Raw genomic sequence first — 17,270 nt, forward strand, 5'->3', positions numbered from 1 at the left:
CTACACTGGGCATGTTGTTTTGAATCCACTGTGAGTGCTAGCTACCCTTGGTGGATATGGTTCATGCTGGTTCTGCTGCTTTTGCCACTTTTGCTGCTAGCCCCGGCAGCAATGCACAATGGCACTTTGTGGGCTGGAGCCACTCGACTTTCTAGCCACCCACGCCACCCTAGGGTCTAGGGTTTACTGCTTGTGAATAGCTGCCTCCTTGCAAGCAAGCAATGTGTTACACGAATACAGCATCTACCAACCGAAGCCAAGGGGCCCTAGTTGTTAGTGCCTTAAAAATTAAAAACTTCTTAAATGTCGGTTTAGTGCATGCAAAGACAAGAAAGCGTCGCTTCTTCTCCTGCAGCGCATAAAAGTCTGCGCTAAATGGTGTTTCCCGTTGAGGTGTACGTACACCTGGCTGCTGTTTTTAGACCAGGTGTCCCTCGAGCTCAACGAGCCTCTTAACAAGCATTGTAAGACTCTGCCTTCTTTGCAGAGCCTCGGGGGTTCCAAAGAAGACGAATTTAGTCTTAGACGGAGCAGCTGCATGCTCTCTTAAGGCGAGGAGGTCATAGTCTAGTTCCCCCTGCTGCTGCAGCTGCTGCTCCCTCCGTGTTAGGGATATTGCAGATAAGGAATAAAATTCATTTAAAAAGAAATGAAATAAACCCTTTAGATGCTTCACGTAACTGCTAATCAAACCAGGGCACCGCAGTTGTAGCCACCCGTCTAACCACACAGCCCCTTGTCCCTGTGAGGGAACGAGCTCGCAACCTGAAACAAAAACCACAAACCCTAAACCCTAAAATGTAAACCCTAAACCCTTGCATATCTTTGGCACATGCGACGCATACACGCATTCGAAGTAATGGCATGATAGCCTCTCGTGACCTGCCACGACGGTTACGCAGGCCGCACACACCACCCCCAACAGCAGCAACAGCAGTATCAGTAGAAGCAGCAGCAGCAGTTTCAGCGCCTACAGGAAAGGAGGAGGAGGGCGAAGACAGAGACTGTGGAGACATCTTTTATGAACACTTTGGTTGTCTGCAGCTTCTCGCTGAAGGCCACCCACTGCGTGTCGAACTCGCAGTTCTTGAAGTTCACCGATGTCGGGTGAATAAACACCCTAAACCATCAACCGCAAACCCTACGCCCTAAACGCTAGGCTCTAAGTCAGAACACTTCACTTTCACGTACTGCGCAGCAAACGCCTATTTGAACTTGTATTTACACTGCAGGTCTTCTAGGTTACGACGCAGAAGATAAAGGCTAAGCCCTACACCCTAAACCGTTGAACAAAGCAACTGTAGATAGGCCGACACTCTAAAAGGAAAGAAACAAAAGCCCACCGCTGCAATTTCTGCTTGACGTTTCTTCTCTCCTCCTGGGGGGAGTTGGCTTCGGCATCGACGCGAGTGAAGAACTTCATCTGCCACGCTTCAGGAGTCTTTTCCAGTGTCCCTGAACCCACTGTCTGCAGTAGCACAGCAGCAGCAGCAACACAGGCGGCAGCAGTCTTAACGAAATCGTACCCAATCAAGGCCACAAAGAAAGCAAGCTCAAGCACGGAAACAGGTTGTATTAACACCAGCAAAGTTCGTGGGTTCACGGACGTCTCTGCAGCCTCGCATATTCCTCATGTCTACGGTTTAGGGTTTAGGGTTTCAGGTACCTACCATGTACGTTCTCGGGGCCTGAATTGTGGCTACCTGCGGATACAGCCCAGCCACGACGCATGCTTTGATGTACCAGGATATGCTATTTATGCTGTCTTTGATCATCTTATCTTTCCCTTCTCCCTTAGGAGGAGAACGAGAGGCGACAGGAGATATCTCCTCAACTCGAAGCGTTATGACTTCGTCGCCGCTATCGCTCCCGCAGTCATCGGCGGTGCTGCTGCTGCTGCTCCTGCTGGCTGTTGTTGCTGCTGTCGCGGAAGGAACAGGCATTACGCTCTTGCCTGCAGGGAGAAGGAAATGCCACTTGTATAAACTCTCACAGGCAAAAAAGCTGTGTCGTAGATGTGTGCAAACGCATGCACGCGCCGATGATGGAAGGAGAGCAGCCCATAGGAGGAGCGCCCGGGATGCATCCAAGTGTTTCCAAGTACAACAGTGGCTCAAAGGAGAAACAGGTATATCTGCAACTTTGTCCAAGTGTACGCGTATATCCAAGTATGGAAAAATGCATGCAGGTGGGCTGGTACTTAGTTACAGACACTGCGTGCATGCATGCTGTGGTCCGTCTGTGTACTCTTACTCGCTATTTCTTTGGTGGGGCTGTTGCGGGTGTCTGCGTTCTCTGCAGGCATCATGGCGAGAAGTCCTGCTTCTCTGGCCACTCTTCTAAATCTTTTTCTGAGGGCTTCTGCTGCCCTGCATGTGTTTGCGTTAACGCCAAAACGGAGACAGAAAGCGTCTTCGGCTGCTCTCCCCATGGCGACAGCCGCCTCCCAAGCAGCAAACACTCGCAAGCTGCTCACGAAATCCGATTGGCTTCGAGCAAAGTACTGCGACACACGCGCCAAACCCTAAACCCAAAACCCTTGTCATAGCTTCACGGATCATCTGCAAAACAGCGTCACTGGGCAACAGAAAACGGGAAGGCAAGCAACAGCTAAGAGGCAAAGACCAATAGAGGAGAGTGATGCAAAGGAGAGACAGAAGTGCAAGAGGAGCAAAGGCAAACATAGAAAAGGCGGGAAAAAGTAGACAGACAGAACAGACCAACAGAAATACTTCGAGACAGCAGACGATCAATGGCTCAGCGGAGGTCCATCTCAACAAGTTGCGGCAATCTCTACCTATCTATTCATCACGTTAAGACTCATGCACAGTGCTGCATGCGCTACATGCATTGCATGTGCTGTTTTGCGTCCCACCTTCTGCCTTTCTGCTGCTGCCTCTGCCCCTGGAAGGTAGAGCTCTGCGTCTGCTGCCATGAGGGAGCAAAGGGCGAGTGTCTCCTCCAGACAACCAAGAGGAGCAGCAAAAATTAACATCTTTGCGAAGGCAATGCTCATTGGGAACCGAGAGAGATAGAGGCCCAGAGGCGTCAAGGTCTCCCCTAAGCCCCCTCCAACGCACTCAAGGGCGCCTAAGTGAGCCAGGTGCCTGCAGCAGCGACAGCAACAGCACCAGCAACAGCAGCAACAGTAGCAGCACCCAAAGTAGCAGGACCAAGAGTAGCAGCGGAAACATCAGCAACGGCAACAACCCTAGCAACAGAAGCACGTAACTCGGAACTAGGCAATGCGCCATTTGCGAAGGGTGTCCTTCTCCGTCCTCCTGTTGCTGCTGCTGCTCACCTGATAGAGGCGTCAATGTGTTCTTGAGCTGGCGGGTCAAGACACTGACTGAACAGGCTGTGCAGCGGCTCGTTAGGGAAGATTGCCTGCAGCAGCAGCAGCAGCATCAGCACGTTACGAGCTAGTCAGATAAGGGGCAGCCAAACGGCAGCACAGAGCCCCCCACAAAATATGAACAACAACGGAAAAGGAGACAGAAAAAGAGTCAAAGACAGAAAAGGGCAAGCAGAAGGTGACGGAGACATAGACAGGCCGCTACAAGCCCTCACCTTGAGCTGTAGACAGACATTGTCCAGCGCTTGACGGTGTAACTCCGGGGTCTCCACCCTACAGCAGCAGCAGCAGCAACATTAGAAACAACAGCAGCTACAGCAGCAGCTAGCTGTCCCCATGCAGTCACAAGTTTGGGCATCCGTCTGCCTTAGCCTGTGCGTGGTGACTTTTGGATCACAGAAAACTCTTGCCCTCTGTCTAGCCTAATGGTTTGCATACGGTGCCATGTCCGCGAATTCCTCCTGCTGGTAGAGGCGGAGGCAGCATCCTTCGGAGACTCTGCCTGCACGTCCTCTTCTCTGCTGCGCATTAGCTTTTGTAATTAGTTCTTCTTGCAGTTTGCTGCTCCTCTTTGCGGGGTCGTACCGCAGCACCTTGTGTGTCCCGCAGTCCACCACGTAGCCCACGTCCTGGCACATACGAGTGTACATACACCCCAAGCAAAGCATTAACGACCCCGTACTTACTCACAAACCCCGCAGTACCGCATAAAACAATTACATGCAGCCATACGTCGAGTGGTTTGATGTGCGCTGGGGTTAAAGCTCAGGATATAGGGTTTAGGGTTTACACTGATGGTGATAGAGGTCTCCGCGATGTTTGTGGCGACCACAACCTTCCTCCAGCCAGAAGGAGGAGGAGCAAAAACCTTAATCGCAAACAACAAACAACAAACAACAAACATCAACTAACTGCGGTCAAGATTTAAACAAATATAATATTCGACAAAGCCACAGATCCCGCTGCTTGCCCGAGGAAAATCACTCCCCCGAGAGAGCTAGCGACAGCAGCAACACCAGCAGCAACACTATCAGCAGCAACAGCATCAACAAGAGCAGCGGCAACAACAACAGAAGCAGCAGCAACAGCAGCAGCAATGGCATAAATTATGTCACTTTTTGTTGTTGCTTTGGATGCAGTGAGGCGTGGCAAGGTAGAACCCATAGGTCCATTTGAAGTTCCTCTATGGCGCGGCAGACAGCAGACACTTCTCCTACTCCGCTGCAGAAAACAATTATTGCTGTCCCTGCCCGCTGCTGCTGCTGCTGCTGTTTCTGTCGGTTTCCTCTGGAGCCTCGAGTGTCTCCTGGTGGATTCTTGGAACAAGGAGTCCCTGTCAGGTGTACGTGACGGACGACGGCTGCTACCAGCTGCGGTAGCTGTGGCAACGCGCCCACGGGGACCCCTGCTACTGCTGCTGCTGCTGCTGCTGCCTTCTTGTCAGGTCCGTCAGAGGTGGTGCATGCAAACGTGTCCTGCTGCTGCTCGCGCCATTCCGTCTTAGTCGTCTGAGGTCTGCCTCCCTTAAAACGCGCTTCAGCAGCTGCTGCTGCTGCAGCTGCAGCAGGTCCTTGATAGGCAGAAGGCAGATATGCGGGGTCGCACATCTTCAACACCTCTTCCAGGAAGTGTACAGACACCGGAAACGTCCTTCCAGGTACCTTGAGGACCTCCACGCTGCTGTCGCCTCTGCCCCCCTCTTCCCGCAGCAGCAGTTGCTGCTGCTGCCACAGCAGCTGCTCTCGCTGCAGCTGGTTGAGACTGCTGAGATTGCCCTGCAGAGCGAGAAGCCGATCTCTGCGGAAGTACGAGGCGAAGTGCTCCACAGCCAAAGAGGCGCTCATAACGACCACCTTGAGCTGCGCATACACCCCACAGCAGCAACAGTTGTTGCACACAACTATGCAGGGTAGTTTCTGCAACTTGGGTGGAAAAGAAGACACACAGCCCCCGAACTGTTTCATTAGCGGTGACTGGACACCGCAGCAGCTGCAATAGGTGCTGCATGCGTACGTTGTGTTGCTTCATGGCGAGGGCCTTAGCAAGGACGAGCAGCAGCATATCCACTTCTGTGCACCTCTCGTGTACCTCGTCCACCACCACAATGGAGACTCTTTCCAGCGCGCTGAAGCAAAAGGAGACCCACAGAAGAGTTCCTGTAAATAAAAAGGTGCAGTGTGCATGCATGCCTAGTCATCGTCAAGTGTGTGTGTGTGTGTGTGTGTGTGTGTGTGTGTGTGTGTGTGTGTGTGTGTGTGTGTGTACGTGTGTGTACGTGTGTGTACGTGCGTTTGTGGCTGTGTGCACACATGCAGCAGGTCGTTCAGATGCCATCTGAAGTAGAATTATACCTAATCGTACATAATGATTCACACCACTCTATTCAAAAGTGCGGAAGGCCGGCTCGCGCACTTATAAGGCCAACCGCTGCGTTTGCCTGCAAGTGTCTGCGTAGGCACGGGTGTGCATGCAGGTGCCCCTGTTCATGCATGTGGGTGCATAAACGCGTCCGCTCATGCATACGTTAGTGCATGCATGCAAAAGCCAGTGCATGCATGGATCTACAAAACGTTCAATTAATCGCTTTTTGTGAGGCTATATAAATGTTGTGGGAAAGCGTGGGAGAGAGAAGTGTGTATAGCATCATATACTGCGCCTGTTTCGATCGACGGAGGCCAAATACAGCTGCATATTCGTTCAACTAGGAGGGCAACCAGGCTGCTGTTGTGTCTGTGCAGCACAAGGGGAAGCAAGTAACAAGCCACTCACTCGCCACTCAGAAGCTGACGCAAGAGGACTCCGTGGGTGCAGAAGAGAAGGCGAGTCTGCGGAGTCACGCGAGATTCCAAGCGGACTTGATACCCCACGAGGCCTCCCAAGGGTACCCCCATTTCAGTGGCCACCCGGCTAGCCACGGAGACGGCAGCCAGACGGCGAGGCTGGGTGCAGACGATGTACGCAGGAAACTGATCTCTGCTGCTGCTGCTGCTGTGTTGCTGCTGCAGCGCAAGTCGGGCTGCGGCTTCCAGCAGCATCCGAGGCAGCTGTGTCGTCTTCCCAGATCTGCAGCAGCCACCGGAAGGACAGCAGCAGCAGCATGAGCGGAGCGCAAACGCACCAAATGCAGCAGCAGGAGACGTAGACGGGAGATGAGGACCACGAAAGGCAACAAACACACCCAAAGAAGCAAACGAGCTCCAAAAGAAAACAAGAAACAGACACGACAGCAACATCTGCTAAAGAGAACAAGATAACGACGACTTCGAAGACAGCAGCTTAAAACCTACATAATCATCCACAAAACTGGCCGACTGCAGAGGATACTTGCAGCAGCAACAACATAAGTGACGTCACTAATAACAACCCCACTGCTTACCCTGTTTCTCCCTGTAGGACAAGTACCCGCTTGCTTGGGTCTGCTACAAACTGTACGACAGCATCAAAGTGCTGTCGCACGGGCAGCCCCAGGGCATCAGCCGAAGCTGCTGTATTTACACTATTGATTATATTCTTGCACAGCTCTGTTTCCTTTTCATTCAGCTCGCCCCCAGGTCGTGTTGCTGTTGAAGGTCCTCCTGGAAGGCCTTTGCGGTTCCTCTGTCCCTCATGAGTCTCGTGAGATATCGGGCTACCTCGGCTGTCTCCGTTATCTTGCTGCCGCCACTGCTCCTCCTGCTGGCGCTCATCTGTCTCCTTCTTGACTGCTGCCCCCGCTACTTCTACTCCCTGTGCTAATGCAGCTCCACCGGCAGGAGTAACAGACGTTGCCCCCGTAGCCGCCGCCACCCACCGTGCATGCATGCCACGGGACCCTTTGGGTTCTTGTGCAAGCAAGTCATCGAAGTGGGCCTCCAGCTGCCAGGCTGCATGCAGCAGTGCCGCAACCTCTGAGACGGTAGTTTCGCATGTAGGCGAGGCGAGAACGCTTAGCAGCTTTGGGACTGGAGGGGAAAGTGTCTCCTGTCGTGAAGAGACTTCTGCAGACAGATGCTGCAGAGGGCGCGCCAGCCGGGAAGCGTTGTGTGCAGCGAAGGCCCCACACAAAATGGCCCCAGCTGCGGGTCCGTAGGGAGGGGGTTTGTCTTGCATGGGGACCCCACGGGGAGACGCAGGGTCTTCCTTCACACCCACCCACGCCACTGGCGGGTCGAAAGGATAAAGAGACCCAGGAGGAGACAGAACGTGCAGCACGAGCGCTCCGTCCTGGGGAGGCAGCCCCTGGGACCCTCCGCCCTGCATGCAATCCGCACCTAAGGAGGCCTTCAGGCAACTCTCGACAGACGACGCAGTGGCAGCGTCGAGAGGGGCTTGCAAGTAGAAACCATCAAGGCCTTTCAAAGCCTCTTCCGTCAAGCTGCTTTCCGCAGTCTCGGCAGCAGAAAGGCGCAGGGGCGAACACTCAAGGAGACTCTCAGCAGCCTCCATTTCCTGATCCTTTATCTGCAAACGCGCACCACCACAGAAGCATTGCGGAGCATAGACCCATCACCGCTATCGCTGAAACGTTGCAGCCCACTGTACAGACACACCAGCCCAGGCAAATGCAACCGGGGACGATGGTATGTATGTTATATTAATTGCCACAGTGTCACTACATTACTGAGCGTTAGCCCCAGGACGTTAAGCATGTTTAGTTAGTCAGTGAAGGAGCAAGCTGCCGCAAGTGCGAGGAGATAAGGAGCTTCGCTCCTGACTATCCTACTACACTGTGCAGCAAGTTCAAATTCAGCTGCTGAGGGTTTTCTTACGGATTTAATGCTCTTCAACACTGCTGCATCCGAGAGGAGTTGGGGTCCCCCCAAACGCTCCAACAAATTGCGCCTTTCCCTGTCCTCTGATGAGCCCACAACTGCTGCAGAAGCTGCTGCAACTGCTGCACAGGCATCGGAAAGAGCAGCACCAGCAGCTGCTACTGCGGCCTTCCCTTCTTTCTGCTGCTGCTGCTGCTGCAGCTGCTGCTCCAGCACCCCAGCAGCAACGCCGTGCAGTCCTGTGTTGTGGCACAGGGAGCTCAAGGCCTCTGCCAGTTGCATCAAGCTGTCACAAGATGCCGCCTGCGGAAGCATACTGGTCAGGGTCGTAAGGGCTGCTAGGAACCTGTCCTTAGCCTGCAGCAGGGCATTGTACGTCCTTTTCTCATCCTGCTGTTGCTGTTGCTGCTGCTCTTTCTGCTCCTGTGATTCCTCAGAGGTGGCAGAATGACACCTGATTTCAATTTGCTTTCCAGCAGGAGAGAAGTGGGGAGGCAGCAGGCCCTCGTCGGTTATGTTGAGGGCAATGAAGTCCTGACAGCTCTCCAGCAGCTGCTGCAAGGCAGTTGCTTCCTTCTGTTGCTTCTGTGAAGGATGTTGCTGGTCATGGTGGGGCTGCTGCGGCTGCAGCGGGTGCGCACTCAGGAGCGCAGCAACAGCAGCTTCGACTGCAGCAACAGCTCCTCCCTTGTCAAACTGAAGGGGTCCCGTGAGCTCCCTCATAAGGCTTGTCTTGAGGGTCCCCACGGCTCTCTGAGAATTTAGCTGTCTTCTCAGCGCCCAGCTAACTGCACCCATCCACTTGGTGTCTGTCCATTGCAGTGGAAGAAGGGTTGTTTCCCCCGCTTTGCGAGTAGACGCAGCAGAAGCAGAAGCAGCAGTTTCTGCAGCTGCTGACGCAGCCGCCGCTGCTGCTGCTGCTTCGGGCTCCGAACGAGCGGCGGCAACATGCGGCAGCAGTTCTCGCAGTGTCTGCGCAGCCTTTTTCCGGACAAGTTCGGCCATGAAGACGGTGGGCATTTGGGCTTCTTCTTCGAGTCGCTGTAATTCTTTCTCTTTCTCTTTCCTCACCTTCTCCAGTCGTTTGCTCTCCGCTGCTTGCTGCCTCTCAAACTCAGACGCAAACCGATGGGCGCTGCTTATCTGCACGCGGAAGGGGGCCCCTTTGGGGGGCCCTGATACTTCTCCAGAAGGTGATGCATCAGAAACACCGGGTGGGACCCCTTGCGGGGGCCCTAGTCCGTTCTGTTGGGATGCTCTTGTTGATGCTCCTGTTGCTGCTGGCCCTGCTGCTGCTCTCCCGGCCACTGCTGCCCCTGCTGCTGCTGCCCCTGCTGCTTCCGTAGACCGTGCTGCTCCCGCTGCTGCCAGCCCGTTTTCGCCGGCGTCAGCGGCAGCTGCACCATCCTTTGCAGGCTGCGCAGTCGAAGCTCCTTTTGTTGTCTTGGCCTTGGCGCTCGGTTTCTTCGGCCCCCCTGCTGCTGTCCCTCCTTGCTGCTGCTGCTGCTGCTGCTGCTGCTGCTGCTGGGGTGTATCCCCAGACAGCGACAGCCACGCCTCTCTAAATGGAGAAGGGAAGAGCTTCTCGTAGGGTCTAGTGGGCTCCAAATGGAAAAGAGCCAATAAGGCACTGAAATTCTCACTGTGGTTTTTGAAGGGAAACTCCTCGTTCGTCAAAAACCTGAAAACAGAAAAATGGCCTAAGGTCAGCCACTTACTGTGGGGTCCATTAGGTGAATATGCAAATACACTGAAGGGCAAGCCAGAAAAGAGGCAGGCAAGGGAGGAAAGCGCAAACTGTCTCCGACGCCTATGTGGAGACAGGCGCTAACAGATAAGTCCGTGGGGGGAGCAAGCAACAAGAGACAGGAACGTGGTGAGCCACGCATAGGGTCTCATAGGCATAGGGACTCAGGCACATAACGCTGCTATTGCTGCGGCTACAACAGCCGCATCGAAGACTCAATGAATACTGCAAGTCCTAAAGTAATGATGCGGGAGCAGCAGCACAGGCAAAAAGACTCACAGTGCAGCTCCTACGAGGCAGCAGCGCCATCTGTACCTTCTGCAGCTGTATCGCTGCACTTATGCTTTAGTTACTGCTACTGCCGTCACTAAAGCCATCTGCTCTTACCTCATTGTCTTTGAACTGTCTTTTGGATTGCTGAGGATGCACTCAGTTTTGAAAAACCCCTTGGGTGCCCTGCGCTGCTCGTACTGCGGCTTGGGCATTTTGTGCTGCACATACACCCAAGGGTTAAGCCACAAAACCTGTTGAGCATGCAATTAATGGATAACAGGGTCAGAATTTGGACGGTGGACACTAAATAAACCTTTACCTTCTGACAGTGGTTGTGCAGCACCTCCTTTGGCAGCCTCTGAAATGGCTTCATCTCAATAAACCCAGGAGGCCGGTCGGGGGGTTTGGCCTGAAGCAGCGCAACAAAATTGCTCATGGCCTTGATTTACAGCGCACCTGTAGCGATCATGTAGGGTTTATGCTACGCATAACATCACAGGGAATTGCATTCGAGTTCGAACTTTCAAGTAAGAAAATTTGCCTGAGTACACGGGAGCTTATGTGTGATTATGCACATGCCGAAAGCCACATCAGCCCCACTTTGGTCTATGATTTCGTGTTTAGGGTGTACACGAGACAGACAGACCTCAGCAGGGCTAGTTGTTGCGTTGGCGGTTGCTGGCTTGGCTTTGTCTTTGCCCCCCTTGTCTTTACCTGGGGGCTCCGCGGTGGAAGGTCCCCTGCAACAGCCGAATACAATTAGTCTCAAACTGTAATTTAGCCATGAAAACAGAAAACCATACGGTCTGTGAAAATTCTGAGTCAGAAAGACGTGTCACGGGGAGGGCTGGACAGAAGAGAGCTCCTCACTTCGCCTTCTTCGGAGCCATCTTCACCTAGTGTAGCCCCTTGAACTCCAGATTGTCGGTGCCAAATATAGCAGAGGTTAAAAAAGCGCAGAAGGAAGAGGAGGAGGCATCGGGCTTCGTGGATACAAGGCCTTCAACAGTCTTTGGCTTGTCCTTGGCGGGCGCAGCGGATCTAAGCCCCTTCTGCCGTCCTATCAGGTGTATGTACACCCCAAAAACTACCAAAACGCATTTTAAATCACTCGGCAGCCAAGTTATCAGGCATTTTGAGGAACAATGCTGCCGCTTGATGGCCAGCAGGGCCGCATGCAGTAATAGCTGGGAGGGCCCACCAAGAACAGCCGTTGCAGCCAGTCATCCCTGTACGCATATCGGTAGCTTGGAACATGTCTTCTACTTCATTTAAACAATGGGAAGACACTCCTTATTCCCTTACTCGGTATTGAGCCTATTGTTCGCCTTAGCTAATGTGCTGCATCCGATAGGGTGCATCAATCGTCATCATCGCCTCGCTGTAACTGAGCCATAGCCTCCTAAATATGTAGAAGTGTGTGTTTGCATTGACTTAATAAATATCAGATTACATGCTGAAGTCAAATATTCCACAAGCAAGCAACCATTGGATGTGTTGGTCAACGCGAGATACCTCGATTTCCCCCAAGCAACTGCGAGCTGCATTCGAGCCAAAAATAAAAGTGAATGCTGCTTAAAACCAGCTGGCCTCCCTCCTCGAATTCCAGGTGTCAGGAACTCGGCGGGTCAAGCTAATGTTGCAGAAAAGGATGCGACATGCCAATAGTTCCTTGCTGCCGCTAAGGGTGCAACACTACACGTACAAGCACGAACAAACTTTCTTGGCTGTATGGACAAAGTTCGTAAACATCTGTTGAGACAGTGATCGGGGACTTCACCGTTTCTTCTTCTGGCCCGGGTAAGTGTGCATGCTTCCACTTGAAGCAGGCTAGCCAACGTCGCACAGACTATGTTGCATTCAGCACAGCTTGCTGCAACCACAGATGCAAGGCAACCCACATGCACGCACTAACAAGACTTATTAGATGTATGCACGAATGCTGTAGCCGGCTGATGAGGAGTTCTGCTTGCCTGCTTGTTGCTTACACTCGTTTACCAGCTTCACGCAGACGAGCCTACATTGGACAGGTTATGCTATAACATTAGTATCGTAGGACTAACATTAGGTGCAATAGTATGGAAGCTCGTAGAATAAGTGCATCAAGCGAGCGGATATTCCTGTACTGTTGGTCAGCTCGAATCTTCGCTAATGTCACACACAGCGCATCACCATTTGTTACAAAGTTGGAACCAGAAAAGTGCTTTGGGCAGTGATCGACAAGAGTCCGTCTACGTGTAAGTTGATTTCTATCCCAGAACTATGGAAAAGCTGAAGTATGCACTAGTGAAAGCAGGCAAAAGCGGGGGTCGGGAGCTTTTCTCTAGCCTTTTGATACATCCGGTGTCACTGGATCCTTCAGGTTTACGTGCAACAAAAGGCTCTTTTCTGAATGGGATGGCAAGCAGGGCCATGCACTAGAAATGTCGTGGGCGCAAGCTCTGCTGCGTTGCCAACAGCACACCATGGTGAACTGGACCAAAGTATAATTCCTGCGCCATACTAGTATGATCATTATGAGCTGCGAGAAGCGATTGCAACTTCGGATCGGTACGGCTAATCGACCTATGCACACGGCGGTTTGGATAGTGATCTGGCGGTGATTTTGCTACTCCCCTTGTCACCATTGCACCGCTCGTGGCGAGGATCTAGCATAATCTACAGAATTTTATTAAGTTTGGCTGAGGGCGCATTAACACTTTGCCTGCCCCAGTAAACAAACGCTACGCAAGCACGTTATCAGCAGCTGCAGGCGCTTGCTCCGCTGAGCTCAGGACGACTCGACACTGGGGCGGGTGACCTGCTTCTTGGTATCTCCCACGTGAAATGTTTTGGCTCCATTGGAGCTGAGCTGGGCCAGGCGCCTGGCGCTGTAGATGAGGAGGCCGCCTGGTCTGGATTGCAATGCACCAGCAACGGGGTGTAAGACAGCCCCACATACAAGCACAAACAAGCCCTCTTGGTTGCATGCATGAACAGTGTAGGTTGTTGCTGATAACTTGTTCGTGGGTAGAGTTTTGTCTAGTAGGGCTGGCTAAGTGTTCATGCGCCCACTAAAGGCAAACGTGCAAGCATCGGGCAGACCCCCGTGAAAACATGCACTGCCGCAGAGAGAAATCCTCCGTGTGGGCTACGCATGGCTTAACATGGACACAAATATACGCACTTCTAACTATATGAGTCGCTATCCCAGATACTGTGCTCGAATTCCTCCCAGTGTTGAGTAATGCCACTTGCTCGATGCAATGCCCGCGCAATTGTAGCGGCCACCAATGCGGTGAACACACGGAGAGACGCGCACAAGTTCCGGCACCCGCTGGAAATCACACTATTTTTCGTACTAATAAAAGGCAAAATATAGCAACATCACTATATAAGGTTGGTAATTCCGAAACCGGGGCCTCAGTCACTATCACATGCACAAAATTGGCATCCAGCCCGGAGACAAGCCCCACTCGGAATGGTCCCAGAATGCTTGCAAAGGGGCAAACTGGAAGTCAGAGACCGTTTTCATCCATTTAAAAATACAGCGGCAAGTTAGGGGGTGCCGCGTAAATCGTTGCATAGATTTACAGAGCTTCCCGCAGATCCACTAGACAAGGCTCTCCTTGGCAGCAGGGGACTGAAGGCGGAGAGTGGCATTCCTTAGCCTCTCCCAGGTTCTTAACACAGCTTTCCATTCTAAGGAATACGGAAGGAAATGCTGGCGGAGCTGCGGCCAGAGCCGCGCGACACGATTTCATCAATTTGCTTCTCCCCAAACCACGCGAAAAATGTGCTCGCGTCTTCTTCCTGGGATAACGTGAGTTTAAGAGCTTCCTTTAGGCCAATTTTCCCGTATTTCTTGCGTGGAATGTGCTTCTGAGCATCTGTTTCTCTAGGGAAACGGCAGATCCGGAGTAAAAAGCAAACTAGCGAAACTGGGCAGACGAATACTACCGCATTATCTGCAAACGGCATGCGCTGCAACCTCTTCACATTGGAGATTAATGCGTTTTCCAAAGCATATGTGGGCATGCGCATTTCGAGCCATTTGTCGCTTCTTGTGGACGTGATGCGCTCAGATGCTACGCGTCTATGACGTGGACAATTCGGAGCTGATTTCTCAGCACGAATTTCAAGCCGCCCCACTAGACTGCTGCTTCCTTTCAGATTTCAATCGCGTTGCAGTGGGAGGCCTAACGGGAGGAATACATGTCTTTGATGTTCACGGCGCCAAGATATCCCAAGTCGGCCGTCATGACGCCCCTGTTCGCTGTGTCCGCTTCCACAGACCAACGAGTGAGTTCCAGTTCCGGTGGAATCCCCCCTCATGTTTTCAATTGCTTGGATGTTTGAAGGAGATATGCGCTATTAAGGCGTGTGTGGCCTTTTTAGAGTGTCATTCCAGCATACGGGCCTATTGACCTTTTTCTCTGACCCTGCGTTGACAGATCTCATCTACTCCGGTGGGTGGGACAGCACGATTAGAGCGTGGGATTTGCGTTCCCCGAGGGAAGTTGGTGTTGCGACGCTCCATGGTAAAGTCTATGCGATGGATTTGAACGACGACAAACTAGTGGTCTGTGACTCCATGAAACGGGTAAGGGGAGCACCGTGTGGGTGACAAGCTCAGTTGCATTTTAACCGTGTGCTTGAGGAGCTCTGTCCCTGTCAATTGTGCTGGCACTTAGGATGCAGGAATATTTTGCAGCAGATCTGGAGATATAGCTCACCACAACGTGCTGTGTGGTAAACAAGCAATGTCTGTTTATCGTCACGGGTGGTTCCAACTGTTCCCTCCTCAATCTCTGCATGAGAAAGGGAACTCTGCATGCGTGAGACGCGCTTATGTATTTACTTCTGCTTTATCCATGCAGACATACATATACGACATCCGCAATGGCGCGGAGTTGGTCAACGCGGAATACCGCGAGTAAGGTTTGTAGAGTCTTGAAGAATCCCAATTAGCTTAGCTGGCAAGAGGCATTCTGTAGCGGATTATGAGTAGTCCACTTAAGCGTAGTTAGAACTTCGTTCGCATGGACTAGCGGGAAATGGCAGATAGCGGCAGCTAATGTAATATTCATCGGTTGAGTCCCCTGGAAAGTAGTGCAGGTGGATTGTTTTTCGTATTGGTCTGCAAATCGAAGTTCACATGGAGACATGGAGCAGGTCACAGCGCGTCTGCACACCTCTAGCTGTATTTTGGCACTGATTTCTTTTTGATGGTGAATGGTGCGTGTCGCAGTCAAATTCTCAAGTACCAGATAAGAGCAGTGCGGTGTTTCCCAAACGGGCAGGGATTTGCAGCGTCGTCCATTGAAGGCCGTGTTACCTGGGAATACTTCGACCCGGTAAGCACAAGCCAAAGAATAGCGCATCATTGCACAGTGATCTCGCCGTGTGAAGGGGTAGTGCCACTTTATGCGTGCATTTCCACCGGTCTGTACTGTACATATATTGTCCGTATTTGCTTCCACGCGCTTTTCCTTGTCGCGCTTTTGCCTTGCCTCTGTTGTCGGGATTAGAAATGCTGCTGTTCTACCGTAGTCGCTGTCTTTAGAAAGCCTGCATCTGTACAGGCATGCACAGATATATTAGGCGGAACCGATGTTTTGCCTATGTACTTGGCCTCATGGCTGCCACGGTTCTTTTGCGAATTTGCTTCCTTTTAGAACCCCGAGGTGCAGTCCCGGAAGTACGCCTTCAAGTGCCACAGGATTAAAGGTGAGGGCTGAGCACTCGTAGCGGTAGAGGCACTAGTTGGGGAGCTGTGTTTACGGCAATGGGTTCAGTGAATCTGCGGACGCTACCATTGGTGCCCCAGACCAGCTCAGTTATATGCGAAGTGGTTTTTTTTAATGAAAGAAGACCTGTTTCAGAACAGCTGTACTGCAGCAATAGTGAGCCGATTCCCTCTTCTTCGCAGTCCCGCTTCGTATGCACTGATTCCTTCCGTACTGTAGACTGCTACTGCGCTTTCCGCAGAAACAGACGGATCGGAAACAGCATGCCCCGTTAACTCGATTGTTTTCCATCCTCGGTGAGAGCACGCAAATTCCTTACGTGCCTTATATGTCATGTGCCACCCGAATAATGTACATTGAAGTGGCGCTGTGGTAGGGAAGGTGCACAGTCATGTTGATTGCCGGGAAGTGGGTTAAAGACAAGTGCACTTGTTCAAGGTTGTCCGAGGCTTAAGTGCTACAGTGACACGGCTCAATGCTACTCGCCAAATCCACCCAGTTTCTACTTAGGTGGGACGCACTGTGTCCGCCCTCTCTAAGTGACAAAAGATGGTCAATCTTCGTTGGTTGGCCGGCTCTTCCGCAGGTATGGAACTTTTGCCACTGGCGGTTCGGATGGCGGTGTGTCAATTTGGGACGGGTTGAGCAAGAAACGGCTATGCAGGGTCCCTCCTCTACCTACGAGGTGAGTTTGATTTGTTTGAGCAGTACACTGATGCCCCAAGGTAAATATGCTTAACTTGCATTTGGTGTAGTCGTGCCGTGCGTACTACGTAATCTGGTGTGCACTGGATTTCTGCCGTGCAGCGTCTCGAGTCTGGCCTTCAACTCTAGCGGCACTCTCCTAGCAATGGCGGTGTCGTACATGTATGAACGGGGACCACAGCCAGGGCAGCCCAAACCACAAATTATCGTGCGTGCCGTTAGAGAAGAGGATGTGCGTCCGAAGTCCTAGGAGCTGCATCCCTGGAAGGAGCCCAAGCAGTGACAAGGTCGTTGATTTTGCTTGTCAAAGCTAGCCGGCATCTCCATCGCGGATTGATGCTGGCATTGGCCTAGAAACTGACGGATTGTTCATCGTTGAACGGCCAGAAGAGCCCATTTTTGAAGATGAAGGCATATCTTATGGGGGAAGGTCAGCGGAAGTTTCGTCCTTCGAGAGTTTAGCTCTAGGGTAGCAGTCCTATGCGTCGCCGTGAATGATTACATCCGGCTGCGCGGAGTGAAGCTGACTCAGAATATAATCTGCGTTTTTGGAGTCGTTGTCATCCCACCTGCTCGCAAAATAGGTCACAGAGGTACGTTTTTGGCTGACACTGTTTTGAGGTTCCCCCCCAAGTTTTGAGACCTTGCGCATAAATGGCTCCTGGTGGCTCTATGGGTAACACGGGCGCGCGCAACGGTTTGGCTGTGGG

The 17,270-nt window shown here is 52.3% G+C and overlaps 2 protein-coding genes across 2 annotated transcripts; one reads left to right on the plus strand and one right to left on the minus strand.

The window, feature by feature from the left end:
* Nucleotides 1-418: 418 nt before the first annotated feature.
* On the minus strand, nucleotides 419-11,016 carry EMWEY_00016800 (DEAH-box RNA/DNA helicase, putative; the record flags this gene model as incomplete). The annotated part of the gene is made up of 19 exons (XM_013479791.1): nucleotides 419-765; nucleotides 975-1,120; nucleotides 1,344-1,468; nucleotides 1,671-1,954; nucleotides 2,254-2,503; nucleotides 2,876-3,107; nucleotides 3,302-3,387; nucleotides 3,571-3,628; nucleotides 3,794-3,984; nucleotides 4,146-4,223; nucleotides 4,471-5,214; nucleotides 5,369-5,480; nucleotides 6,125-6,418; nucleotides 6,732-7,795; nucleotides 8,104-9,787; nucleotides 10,241-10,344; nucleotides 10,446-10,535; nucleotides 10,773-10,866; nucleotides 10,997-11,016. The coding sequence occupies 19 exons, from the start codon at nucleotides 11,014-11,016 to the stop codon at nucleotides 419-421; spliced, it is 6,003 nt and encodes a 2,000-aa protein (XP_013335245.1).
* A 2,810-nt stretch (nucleotides 11,017-13,826) lies between these two features.
* On the plus strand, nucleotides 13,827-16,810 carry EMWEY_00016810 (mitotic checkpoint protein bub3, putative; the record flags this gene model as incomplete). The annotated part of the gene is made up of 9 exons (XM_013479792.1): nucleotides 13,827-13,928; nucleotides 14,191-14,407; nucleotides 14,560-14,708; nucleotides 14,986-15,041; nucleotides 15,357-15,462; nucleotides 15,784-15,835; nucleotides 16,097-16,151; nucleotides 16,442-16,540; nucleotides 16,663-16,810. 9 exons carry the CDS (start codon nucleotides 13,827-13,829, stop codon nucleotides 16,808-16,810), a joined length of 984 nt encoding a protein of 327 aa, XP_013335246.1.
* Between the last annotated feature and the right edge of the window lie 460 nt (nucleotides 16,811-17,270).

Source organism: Eimeria maxima, genomic scaffold (genome assembly GCF_000499605.1).
Source record: "Eimeria maxima Weybridge genomic scaffold, Emw_scaff138, whole genome shotgun sequence".
Classification (NCBI taxonomy): Eukaryota; Apicomplexa; class Conoidasida; order Eucoccidiorida; family Eimeriidae; genus Eimeria; species Eimeria maxima.